Raw genomic sequence first — 13906 nt, forward strand, 5'->3', positions numbered from 1 at the left:
TTGGTTTTGGATGCATAAAATTAGATGCTAGAAACTGAGGAGCTGGAAGCGAAAAATAGGCAAAATCATCTCGAAAAAAGTTAAGTATACCTTAGTTTTACCAGACCACTGAGCTGATTAACAGCTCTCCTAGGGCTGGCCCGAAGGATTAGACTTATTTTACGTGGCTAAGAACCAGTTGGTTACCTAGCAATGGGACCTACAGCTTATTGTTGAATCCGAACCACATTATACCGAGAAATTATTTTCTATCACCAGAAATAAATTCCTCTAATTCATCTCGAGATCAGAGATAAAAAAATAATAAGAACAATCAGGAAATAACTGCCAAAGGTTCACTGATGGATTGGAAGTCAAGGCGGAGGAAATATTAATGTTGGAATTACTTGTAAAAGAAGGTTTAAAACAGGAAATTGGATAAGAAAGTAAATTGATGGAGAAAACGAGAAAGTGGCTACATGACCAAAACGACGAGAAACTTCACGGGAACTGGAAATAACTGAGATGTTGTCAACAAGACGGAACAGTGGTCACATCAACTGCTGGACATAAATCGTTAAAGGGAGCAGTAAAGCCTTAAGACTTATGCATTTTTAGCCAGGATTCATAAATTAAACAGATTTAAATATCGTAAATAACCGAAAATACTACAGTTTTAATTACGCTCTGTGGAAACCTTACCAACAATATGTCGCAGCTGAAAACTAAGAGCTTTAAGGAGAGTTTTTCTATGGAGAAGACGCCATACACTGGGCCTGTCAGGACTAAAGACGGGAATATTTTCTTATCTTAAATTGAGGATCAAAGGAATTGTTGAAGATTTTGTCAGTGAAAAAATATATTCTAAAAACTATTTTTTTTTTAGCTCTTGACGATTTCGCGACGTTATACTTTCAATGTACGTTCTTCATTTAAAAATTAGTCATTCAGTGTAGCCTAGCTGAAAATAATGTAACGCTGTTGCCAGTAAAGTAATATGCCAAGTTTTAGCAAGACAGTGTTAACAGAGAAAGGAATTTATTGTCACCGTAAAGCAGTAAACTCGGTAACAAAATATTCTGCTAACCAAAAACACGCCATCTGATGCAATAATCACTCCGGAAGATATTAAGAGGAAAATTGTGCATGTTGGCCATCTCACCATACTGCGGGCTTAAAAAATCAAATAAAAGTTAAATGAAGAGAGCAACCAAAAATACTTTTAATTGTGGGCTCAAGAAAACGTAGAGTAGACCCGATTTTAAAGAAACTGGAGTATTTCACAAGAATATCAAGAGCTTCATAGCTTAGGCCAAAATTTCAACCTGTGTCCAGCAACCCGTTGCTACTCATGAAACATACGAAAGATTCGAGGATCATTATCATTATTACAAATGATGTGAGTGGAATGCGATAAATTCATGGCTGTGGCTGTTGGTGTTCAAGTTTACATGAATTAAAGAATGTATATGACGTCCAGGTAAGACTCCAGTACTGAAAAACAGGTTTTGATGTGCAGTGGTTCAGATAATGAAGTTAAGAAAGATATAAAATTTGAGGCGTTTGGAATGCAAAAACTAGACCAGAGAATGAAAGTAGGAAAGCTCGTTATAGCATAAGAAATATAACATAAATAAAACTCTACGACGTTTAGAAGACACTCTGTCAAATTAAGAGATAAGAAGACCATTTTCGAGGAGAGAGCGGTGCAAAAGAGGAAGGGATGAAATAAGGGTCGTTCCGAACGAGACGCGAAATATCTACGAAATAGACGGGAACTAAGTCTCTCTATAGACGAAGGGTCAAAGATAAAACCACAAGGGCTTTTAAAAGATACATTACATAAACAGCATATCGGGGTTTTGAGGGGAATATTTCAATGAATGGTCCTCGTGTTCAGAATTGAAAACTAAATCGTTGCTAAATATACATATAATACTTTGGACCGAAACTTTATCACAGTTTTCTGTTCATATCATTAAACAGCTCTCTCTCTCTCTCTCTCTCTCTCTCTCTCTCTCTCTCTCTCTCTCTCTCTCTCTCTCTCTCTCAGGTAGCCTTAACACAATTTTCTATTCATAGCATTAAGTTCATCTCTTTCTCTCTCTCTCTTTCTCTCTCTCAGTTAACCGTATCATAATTTTATATTTATATCAATGAACTCAACTCTCTCTCTCTCTCTCTCTCTCTCTCTCTCTCTCTCTCTCTCTCTCTCAGTTAACCTTATCACAATCTTTTATTCATAGCATTAAGTCGGCTCTCTCTCTCTCTCTCTCTCTCAGTTAAACTTAACATAATTTTCTATTCATAGCATTAAGGCCCCCACCCTCTCTCTCTCTCTCTCTCTCTCGGTTAACCGTATCACAATTTTCTATTCATAGCGTTGAACTCAGCTCTCTCTCTCGCTCTCTCTCTCTCTTGCTCTCTTTCAGTTAACCGTATCACAATTTTCTATTTATAGCATTGAATGCGGCTCCCCCCCCTCTCTCTCTCTCTCTCTCTCTCTCTCTCTCTCTCTCTCTCTCTCTCTCTCTCTCTCTCTCTCTCTCAGTTATCATTATCACAATTTACTAAACAGAACATGGAACTCACTCTCTCTCTTTCTCTCTCTCTCTCTCTCTCTCTCTCTCTCTCAGTTACCATTGTCACAATTTACTAAACATAACATGGAACTCACTCACTGACTCTCTCTCTCTCTCTCTCTCTCTCTCTCTCTCTCTCTCTCTCTCTCAATTAACCTTATCAAAATTTTCTATAAATAGCATTGAGCTCTGCTCTCTCTCTCTCTCTCTCTCTCTCTCTCTCTCTCTCTCTCTCTCTCTCTCAGTTTTCCTTACAACCCATGCAAGCGAAGGACCACAGAACCAGGATGTGAATACACTTACCGGTACACAGGGATTATTAAGTACATGACAATACTCAGTACACAGCTTTCTCCCTCCCGCTACCTCACCTTCATTACCTCCTTTACTCTTTCCCCTTCTCCCCACCCCCTACCAACCCCATTTACCCTCATTCCATCGAATTATCAGCCCTTTTTACCCTCCTTCCCTTCTTCATCCTCCTTCTACTCTTCCTTCCCCCGCGACGCCACACTTCTATTCTTCCCCTTTTTCTTTATCGACTTCCCGTAGAAGAGAAAGTTATGGGAGACGCCCCAGGCGAGGATAATTGCTTCCATTTTTCCTCTCTCTCTCTCTCTCTCTCTCTCTCTCTCTCTCTCTCTCTCTCTCTCTCTCTCTCTCTCATATTAAGAAGGTCCAGACTCTCTGCACATTCATTTCTCAATCAAGGCTGATATTGGTCACGCCAAGTTGACAAAAATCTATCAGTCATGCGAGATTACTTGCGGACGCATTTGTGCGCGCAGGTTTCCAAGCAATGGCTCACTCACTCACTTCACGGATAGGCCTACGAATCTAGGTCGCATTTCACGCTTTCACGCAAGCAAGGCCCGGGGCGTTGTTTCTTCTCTTGCATAAGTTTGAGAGTTCGTTAATGCATGTACACTTTCAGTACTCGCAATGTGTCCACCTTACTATTATATTATATTATAAATTATATTATATATATATATATATATATATATATATATATATATATATATATATATATATATATATATATATATATATATATATATAATATAACGTATATATATATATATATATAATGTCACGAAGGAGAGTGTGTGGAGTGGTATATATATATATATATATTGTATATATTATATATATATATATATATATATATATATATATATATATATATATAATATATGTGTATAACTGAATCATATAAAATATGGAACATGATGAATATATAAATAAAGCAATGCCACAAATAGACAGAAAAGATATGGTGCTAGGCCTTTCGACTTATTGTCAGTATATGTTATATATATATATATATATATATATATATATATATATATATATATATATATATATATATATATATATATATATATATTCTTTGCTCACAACCTAAGTACTCTTGGAAAACCTATGTTATAGTGAAATTAATAACAATTTCGAAGGATTTTCTAATTACCCTTACGTGACCAGAAAGGAAAAATCTGAAAGTGCTAATACCTTCATCTAATTGTTAATGCATGTTAAAATATATCTTTAAACAAATGACTTGTGTATTTTGGCACCGACTCTTTAATAACACAAGATATTTCAGCTTTCAATAACTCCTTTTCAACAGCTGCCATCTATATCTATATCAATATATATATATATATATATATATATATATATATATATATATATATATATATATATATATATGTATATGTATGTATGTACATATATGCATATATCTGTGAAGATAAAACGAACAAAAACACTATTTACACATTGCAGCCACATATTTCGAATACCAATACTTTTGTATTCCTGATCACCGTTGAAATATGTATATTTCACCAGTGGTCAGGGGTATAGAAGTAGCCTATTGGTATTTGAAATATATGGTTACAATGTGTAGGCCTATATAGTGTTCTATGTGTCTCTGGATCTGGATCTTCATAGGATATTGTAAGATTAGAGAAAAAGACACATTCATATATATATATATATATATATATATATATATATATATATATATATATATATATATATTATATATATATATATATATATATATATATATATATATATATATATATATATATATATATATATATCTATACAGCAAGTTCTTGATCCTGCTCTGGTAGCGTGAAACGATACCCAGAACTCCTTGAATTCACTACGATTTAAATGACCAGCTCATTATCTAAAGTATTCTTGCTGTTGTTGAATTAAGGTGACTTTTGCTCCTAGGGCAACACTTTTGACATGACAGCCGAAGTTTCTAGGACGCGGATATGTCTGGCATGGGAACCGGAAAGAGTCACAGGAAGTGTTCCTAAAGACCTTGAGAACTGTCCATCCTGTTGTCATTAACCCTGGGTGGAAATGCAAAAGATCATCCCTGCAACCTCGTCTTGCCGTCATCTACAGGTTTACTTGTCTTGTCGTCATCTACAGGTTTGCTTGTCTTGCCGTCATCTATAGGTTTACTTGTCTTGTCGTCATCTACAGGTTTACTTGTCTTGCCGTCATCTATAGGTTTGCTTGTCTTGCCGTCATCTATAGGTTTGCTTGTCTTGCCGTCATCTATAGGTTTACTTGTCTTGCCGTCATCTATAGGTTTACTTGTCTTGTCGTCATCTACAGGTTTACAGGTTTTGCCGTCATCTACAGGTTTACTTGTCTTGCCGTCATTTATTGACTTGCCGTCTTCTAGGTTTGCTTGTCTTGCCGTCATCTATAGGTTTGCTTGTCTTGGTTTACTTGACTTGTCATCTATAGGTTTACTTGTCTTGCCATCTTCTACAGTTTACATCTATACTTGGTTCATCTATAGGTTTGCCGTCTTACAGGTTTACTTGTCTTGTCATCTACAGGTTTACTTGTCTTGCCGTCATCTATAGGTTTACTTGACTTGTCTTGCAGGTCATCTATCTTCTACAGGTTTTACTTGACTTGTCTTGTCTTGTCATCTACAGGTTTACTTGTCTTGCCGTCATCTATAGGTTTGCTTGTCTTGCTTGTCGTCATCTATAGGTTTGCTTGTCTTGCCGTCATCTATTGGTTTTACAGGTTTACTTGTCTTGCCGTCATCTATAGGTTTGCTTGTCTTGCCGTCATCTATAGGTTTGCTTGTCTTGCCGTCATCTATAGGTTTGCTTGTCTTGCGTCATCTACAGGTTGTCTTGTCTTGGTTTTACTTGTCGTCATCTACAGGTTTACTTGTCTTGTCGTCATCTACTTGGGTTTGCTTGTCTTGCACTTGTCACCTACAGGTTTACTTGTCTTTACTTGACTTGCGTCTTCTACAGGTTTACTTGATCTTGTCTTGTCTTCGTCATCTTGCCGTCATCTAGGTTTACTTGTCTTGCCGTCATCTACAGGTTTGTCTTGCCGTCTTGTCTTGTCGTCATCTTGACTTGCCGTCTTCTGCAGGTTTACTTGTCTTTTACTTGTCTTGCCGTCATCTTTACTTGTCTTTACTTGCTTGCGTCATCTACTAGGTTTACTTGTCTTGTCGTCATCTACAGGTTTACTTGTCTTGCCGTCATCTACAGGTTTACTTGTCTTGTCGTCATCTACAGGTTTACTTGTCTTGCCACTTGTCTTGTCTTGCCGTCATCTACAGGTTTACTTGTCTTGCCGTCATCTACAGGTTTACTTGTCTTGCCGTCATCTACAGGTTTACTTGTCTTGCCGTCATCTACAGGTTTACTTGTCTTGCCGTCATCTACAGGTTTACTTGTCTTGCCGTCTTCTACAGGTTTACTTGTCTTGCCGTCATCTACAGGTTTACTTGTCTTGCCGTCATCTACAGGTTTACTTGTCTTGCCGTCATCTACAGGTTTACTTGTCTTGCCGTCATTTACTTGACTTGCCGTCATTCTACAGGTTTACATCTCTACAGGTTTACTTGTCTTGCCGTCATCTACAGGTTTACTTGTCTTGTCGTCATCTACAGGTTTACTTGTCTTGTCGTCATCTACAGGTTTACTTGTCTTGTCGTCATCTACAGGTTTACTTGTCTTGTCGTCATCTACAGGTTAACTTGTCTTGTTTTACTTGACTTGCCATCATCTACAGGTTTACTTGTCTTGTCGTCATCTACAGGTTTACTTGTCTTGTCGTCATCTACAGGTTTTGCCACTTGTCTTGCCGTCATCTACAGGTTTACTTGTCTTGTCGTCATCTACAGGTTTACTTGTCTTGCCTTGTCTTGCCGTCATCTACAGGTTTTTGTCTTGCTCATGTCTTGCTTGACTTGCCGTCATCTACAGGTTTACTTGTCTTGCCGTCATCTACAGGTTTACTTGTCTTGCCGTCATCTACAGGTTTACTTGTCTTGTCGTCATCTACAGGTTTTTGACTTGTCTTGCCGTCATCTACAGGTTTACTTGTCTTGTCGTCATCTACAGGTTTACTTGTCTTGTTTACGTCATCTACAGGTTTACTTGTCTTGGTTTACCCGTCATCTACTTGCTGTCTTCTAGGTTTACTTGTCTTGTCGTTGCATCTACAGGTTTACTTGTCTTGTCGTCATCTACAGGTTTACTTGTCTTGCCGTCATCTACAGGTTTTTACTTGTCTTGCCATCATCTTTACTTGTCTTGCCGTCATCTACAGGTTTACTTGTCTTGTCCATCATCTTGCCGTCATCTAGGTTTACTTGTCTTGCCGTCATCTACAGGTTTACTTGACTTGCCGTCTTCTACAGGTTTACTTGACTTGCTGTCTTCTACAGGTTTACTTGACTTGCCGTCATCTACAGGTTTACTTGACTTGCCGTCATCTACAGGTTTACTTGTCTTGCCGTCATCTACAGGTTTACTTGTCTTGCCGTCATCTACAGGTTTACTTGTCTTGTCGTCATCTACAGGTTTACTTGTCTTGCCGTCATCTACAGGTTTACTTGTCTTGCCGTCATCTACAGGTTTACTTGTCTTGCCGTCATCTACAGGTTTACTTGTCTTGTCGTCATCTACAGGTTTACTTGTCTTGCCGTCATCTACAGGTTTACTTGTCTTGTCGTCATCTACAGGTTTACTTGTCTTGCCGTCATCTACAGGTTTACTTGTCTTGCCGTCTTCTACAGGTTAACTTGTCTTGCCGTCTTCTACAGGTTAACTTGTCTTGCCGTCATCTACAGGTTTACTTGTCTTGCCGTCATCTACAGGTTTACTTGTCTTGCCGTCTTCTACAGGTTAACTTGCCTTAGTTATATTTGATGGGCACCGTATAAGCATACGCTGCCCTATATATGTATGTGTGAGTGCGTACGTACAGTGCCATTGCTCCCCACAAAGTACAGAAGACAAAAATGTGTTATTAAATCAACTTGCTTCCTTGGGTCACACTGGATTTGTTACGCGAAATATCCACGAGTTTGTTTTCAGTTCAGTGAAAAAACAAGCAAAAATATTCACAAGTATCTTACGTAGACGGACTGCCAGTGCAACCATTTCAGATGCGACTCAATAGAAAGACTCTAACCAGGTCACGTTTGTTATGCTCTGCAAATTCTGGAATACGTTACGGATTTTCCAGAGCGAGCTCGTTCCAGGAAATGAGCGTTCCGTGCCTCCCGGACTCGAGGATCTTTTGTGCTTACGCCGCTTCCATCCTACATTTTTGTAAACTGGGTCTGTCCTACATTGTATGTAGGACTGACTCTCTTTCCTATCACAAGTTAGGTCCAGTTCAATTGGACTCTGCTTGCCCGTAAGATCGGAAGTATCGGCAATGAGAATAAAAGAAGAGGAAGTGGCATTACTTGTGTCAGCGCTTAAGGCTAACGTTAAAGCTACGAAGCATTTCCGCTTTGCTCTGAGAGCCATGGAACGCAACCTGTAATCAAGAGTTTATATTTCCTTACCTCCATATGCATGAGCCGTTGCCACCGTAGGAGAAATCAGATGTCGGCTGCTGGAAAAGTACCTCTATTTATTTATCGTTCAGCAGATCTAGTAAGTTTCAACCTCCATCATTTTTGTCTTACTCGAGAGCTTGTAGACCGAAAATTGAGTGAACCAAAATTAGGTAAGGTAATAGATTAAGTTGTTGCTGGGAATATTTGTATCAATCAAGGCAAGAAATTTGGTGCATAATACTGAGTTTGTATTTTATGCAATACAATATCATTACGCAAATTAGAAATCTCTCCAATAAATTTGTGACCTACCCCAATACTCAAGCGCATACATCCATGAGGATATCTCTTACAGAGAGTGAGGTGCCAAACCAACAATTTTGTCATTACTATTAAGCCATCCATTAAGGAAAGACAACAGATATGTTTATAGAGTGCCGAATTCCGATTTGCATGGACGCGGAATAGAGGTCACGCTCTCCAGCGGAGAATTTTCAATATATATTTGTTTTGCAAACAAAGACAGTATCCAGAAAGTTATTGTTCTCTTTATCACAGCCAGGAGTTTCTTTCACACACATACACATGCAAACTCTTTTATACATATATATATATATATATATATATATATATATATATATATATATATATATATATATATATATATATATATATATATATATATATATATATATATATATATATATATATATATACTGTATATAGTATAAACAAGAGGACGAAAAACAGGTGATGCATATTTCAACTTTATTTCAGCCAACGTTTTCAAGCATGGCTTCATTATCAAGGCTAAAATACAAAAGGAACAACAATTAAAATTAATACATAAGACTCAGTATAAATCATTAATGTTAAAATACAGATATTAGAAACGAAACATAAAAGTTAAAACCAACCTAACGCCCCAAAATCAGAAAACTGAGTGACCAAGAAAGGTCACGATTTTATATATATATATATATATATATATATATATATATATATATATATATATATATATATATATATATATATATATATATATATATATTATATATATATATATGTGTGTGTGTGTGTGTGCGTCCTTCATCTGGCAATAACAGGATAGATGTAACAGTAACTGTAATTGCTGACGAGAATGTATGAAGTGTGTCGGGGAAGTAAAAGTAATCATTGTTCCTTTGTATAAAGGATAATTAGTAAAGTCTGGGGAAATGTGTGCTATGGCTTTAGTTTAGACAGTAGAATAGATAACAAATGATAACAAAAGAACAAGATGGGCTTAGACAAGTTGGGTGTCTTGATCAAGTGCTCGTTACGAAAACACTTATGTAAGTAGATAATAAGTAAGGAAACATACCGTAGGGGGATACCAGTACCCTACGTGGACAGAGGGGAGACTCATGATAGAATTGTTAGAAATATTATGAGAGTGTTATCAGTATCTTTATTACTTTCTTCATTTATTACGTTTTATGATGAAGCAAAGACAGAGCTAGAATATATATAAACATGTGAGTGACTGACATAGTGTAAATGTGGCTTAAACATGGATGTATTGTGTACATGCTTGCTCTTTATTTTCTACTGATGAATTTACGAATAGAATGTGGAGCAGCTGCTCTTTGCAGACGATAAAATTGTCAATTTGTGATGGTGAAGAGAAGTATCAGAGATCTGAGAAAGATCTTGAAAGTGTTATACGAGTGTAAAACTGAAAATTATCTATAATGAGAGTTATGCATATAGATGATGTGGATGAGAGAAGAGCATTACTTGCTTCGACGGAATTTGGAGTAAAAGTGTTGAATTATGGTATGATGAGAGGAGAGGAGAAACAGGAAATGGAGAGAGGGTAGCGGGATCTATACTAAAGGTTTGGATAAGGAATATCTATGGTAACAAACTCGGAATGTGTAAACGGGTTGTTAGCGCACTCACAAGGAATCTCAATACAAAGGCTGATTGCCATCGAGAGAAAGAATAATGAGTTTGTTGCATGTGTAGCATACATATGGCATTAAGATATGGAAATTATGCAGCTCAGAGGCAGGACATGAAAGTATTTTGAAGTGGTTAAAATTTATAGTATGAAGAGGATGGAAGAACTGCTTGTGGAATGAATTGATACTGTAAATCGGGAATTACAAAGAGCGTACTAGATGCTGTGTTAAAAGTGCTGCTGGAATGCAAGGAACCTCATATTCAGAATTGCAGTGCTAAGAGCCTAACGTAGGATTAATTAGAACAGTGCATGGAAAGTTAAAACATTTATGATGTGCTTTTTGGGTAAGGCTATGCAGTGAATGATTCCATGGATGATTCCTATATGACGGATCATTCTTAACGCAACGGTGAGTGAACTGGGCAGTGACTGTTATTCCGTCACTCACTGGAGTCACCCCTATGAAAGAAATTCGTTTATTATTATTATTATTATTATTATTATTATTATTATTATTATTATTATTATATATAGATCCTTTTGCTTTTTGCACGCCTTTTTGGGATGAGGTTGCTAGTCCCATGCCCTTTTTAACACTATTTATAATCACAACAGTCGTCAAACTACAAGGAAGTTATTTTACTAATTAGGTCAACAGGATCACAAAGAGTCAAATCTGGGTGTTCTTGTTTGGTAGTCAAGAATGCTACTGACATCACACTCACACACACACACAAAATATATATATATATATATATATATATATATATATATATATATATATATATATATATATATATATATACATAATGTATGTGAATGTTTGTATGTGTGAGCGGGTATGTGTATGGTTTTGAGTTCGTATGCACTCCCGTGCGTGTACTTTATTTATGTGTTTGTTTGCTCTCACCAAATCATTCATCAACCTTCTCGGTGAACAATAAAAGATTTACGAAAACATACTGAAGAGCAGGGACCTTTCCATTCTCTGTTCCAACTCAAACGCGTGTGTTTAATTTAGCGTTCAGGTCCTCAAATTTCGTAATCACGAAAGTCAATAACGTTTACGTGACGTTATGTGATGTTATGCAATGCGGAAATCGATGAAAAAAATGTATACATGTCAGGCAAGAGGTTTTAAGATCTTCATTTTATACTCTTTAAAAATAATGATAAAAACGGTAACGATATTAGTGGTGATAATTTTGACTAATAATTTTTTTGAACTTTTATAATCATAACATTGTCACTGTCATGAATTCTGATAACTGTGCTGTTATCATTTTGTTAAAGTTCCTAACGCTGACGCTGCTAAGAAATGCGAACACGAGGAGGGAATCAGTAACAAATATAAAATGAGCACAGCATGTATAATTAATACTGAAACTGGGCATCTGGCGCACTAAATAATAAAAAACATACTCCGCCTATAAAAAAATAGTTAGTGGAACAGGTTATTCTATTCTATGATCTGGTGGTAGTTGAAAAGAAGCTTATTTTTTTTCCTCTATAAAACTTAACGAATAAGACATGGCTAGTTATTTCTAAGTGAAATAGAGACACATATTCCGAAGTAAATGAGGTAATGAGGGGGAACTAAATGCAATGAAACAGAAGAGTCAAGACAGACTGACATATTCTTTTATTTTTTACCAATTTTCATTGTTATTTAGTTCGAAAAGACACTGGCGCTCTGTTTTTTTTTTTTTTTACTGAAGCGTCCTGTAGGAACATCGTCACGATTTGCAATCTTAGCGGATATCATAAAATGTTATAAACCTGATTTTTGAAAGGTTACAAATTCAGTGAGACAAGTCAATACTAACACTAAACATAAAAGGCTTAACTTCGTTTCTGTTCAACTAAAATGTAACCAGTTCCAGAACAAATCTGAAAAGGTTATCTAAAGCCAAACGTGCGCAAATGTTTTTTGCAATCGAAAAAATTTACCGATTAACCAAACTTAACAGTACTGATAGAGCTGTCTATACAGCAAAAGAAAATTGCAAGGATCTGAACAGACTACATCGAACTTAAGGTTCTAAAATAACTGACGATTATTTTTGCCATTAATCGGTATTTTGACAGTTTTTATCATAACAGGAAGGACACTAAGAATGGCAGCTCATTGATCTTATTCCATACACGTCAGACCTTCAGCTAAACAAAATATGAATGAACTGAGAGAAGCAAAACGAGTGAGGCATAACCCGAAAGGAAGCGGCAGATCAAAACCTAATGAATGACAGCTGGATCGTAATTAACCCATAAGGAACGCAAAGGTTGTGTGGTTCATATAATTAGGCGTCATCTGTGTCATTAAGAGAAATTTCTCTAACCTCCTATAGTTTCCCCATACGGCTGGATCTTGCGAAGATATTTGTTTGCTGTCTTATCGGTATTTATAAAAAACAAGTAAAAATTGCGCCGAGGTTTCTCCGGCGCAATCGAGTTTTCTGTACAGCCGCTACAGCGCATAATGAAGGCCACCGAAAATAGATCTATCTTTCGGTGGCTTCGGTAAATGTTGTATGAGCCGCGGCCCATGAAACTTTAACCACGATTATGGCTAACTTTAATCTTGAATAAAATAAAAACTACCGAGGCAAGAGGGCTGCAATTTGGTATGTTTGAAGATCGGAGGTGGATGACCAACAAACCAATTTGCAGCCCTCTAGACTCAGTAGTTTTTAAGATCTGAGGGCGGACAGAAAAAGTGCGGACGGACAGACAAAGCCGCACAATATTTTACTTTTAAAGAAAACTAAAAAACGCCAAAATAGCGTGAAATAAACCAATAAATTAAATTCTCTGAGGACTTAGCCAAATGTCCGATAAAACTGAGTACGATAGCACAAGAGAAACGAGAGAGAGAGAGAGAGAGAGAGAGAAGAGAGAGAGAGAGAGAATTAATGAACAATGAATGGTCTCAGTTATTTAAAAATTGTATTTGGTCAAACCGATCAATTTACCTACTCTCACGTCCGAGCGACTAGTGGTCTTAAACGAAGCTATATGCGCTTTTCCCTTAGAAGTGGCTTTAGAAGATCAGAGCTGTAATAATAATAATAATAATAATAATAATAATAATAATAATAATAATAATAATATCCCTTATAAGTTTTGAGATACCATCACCTACAGACTTAATATAGCAAAATACTAAGAGAAAATAATTTGTATTTTAATTTTGTACAGCAAAAGGAATCTTAATCGCTGTGATCTATCACGATCTTAAACCCTTCATCAAGCGAGTCTATCTCTTTGCGGTATGATGCAACAGAGAGGGAAAGAAAGAAGAAGGTTCCGTTTGCCTTCTTTTCCTTTGTCATGCTGCACTTTCACTCTCGATTCGTTCACTCTGGCATCCGTGTCACCTCCCGACTTTCACTCTTCTTGAGTTGACGCCCTGATTTATCTCTCTCTTCTTTTTGTGATTTAAACTCCAAGTATTTCTTTGGTTGCTTTAATTTGTTTCTGCTGCTGCTTTACTTTCTTCGACCTTTGGTTTATAATGCTCTCTCTCTCTCT

General features: G+C 36.7%; 2 protein-coding genes across 2 annotated transcripts in view; both read right to left on the bottom strand.

Moving 5' to 3' along the window:
• Positions 1-4956: 4956 nt before the first annotated feature.
• On the bottom strand, positions 4957-5298 carry LOC136833927 (high mobility group nucleosome-binding domain-containing protein 5-like). The gene has a single exon (XM_067096206.1). The coding sequence runs from the start codon at positions 5296-5298 to the stop codon at positions 4957-4959; it is 342 nt and encodes a 113-aa protein (XP_066952307.1).
• A 1915-nt stretch (positions 5299-7213) lies between these two features.
• The window catches only part of LOC136833928 (high mobility group nucleosome-binding domain-containing protein 5-like), a 15011-nt gene continuing 8318 nt past the window's right edge, over positions 7214-13906 (bottom strand). Inside the window, exons 2-3 of the mRNA XM_067096207.1 lie at positions 8230-8405; positions 7214-7647 (exon numbers count right to left, since the gene is read on the bottom strand). Of these exons, the coding sequence (XP_066952308.1) occupies positions 7214-7647; positions 8230-8405 (610 nt within the window). The remainder of the gene's footprint in view (positions 7648-8229; positions 8406-13906) is intronic.

The sequence above is a fragment of the Macrobrachium rosenbergii genome, chromosome 52, assembly GCF_040412425.1.
Source record: "Macrobrachium rosenbergii isolate ZJJX-2024 chromosome 52, ASM4041242v1, whole genome shotgun sequence".
Classification (NCBI taxonomy): domain Eukaryota; kingdom Metazoa; phylum Arthropoda; class Malacostraca; order Decapoda; family Palaemonidae; genus Macrobrachium; species Macrobrachium rosenbergii.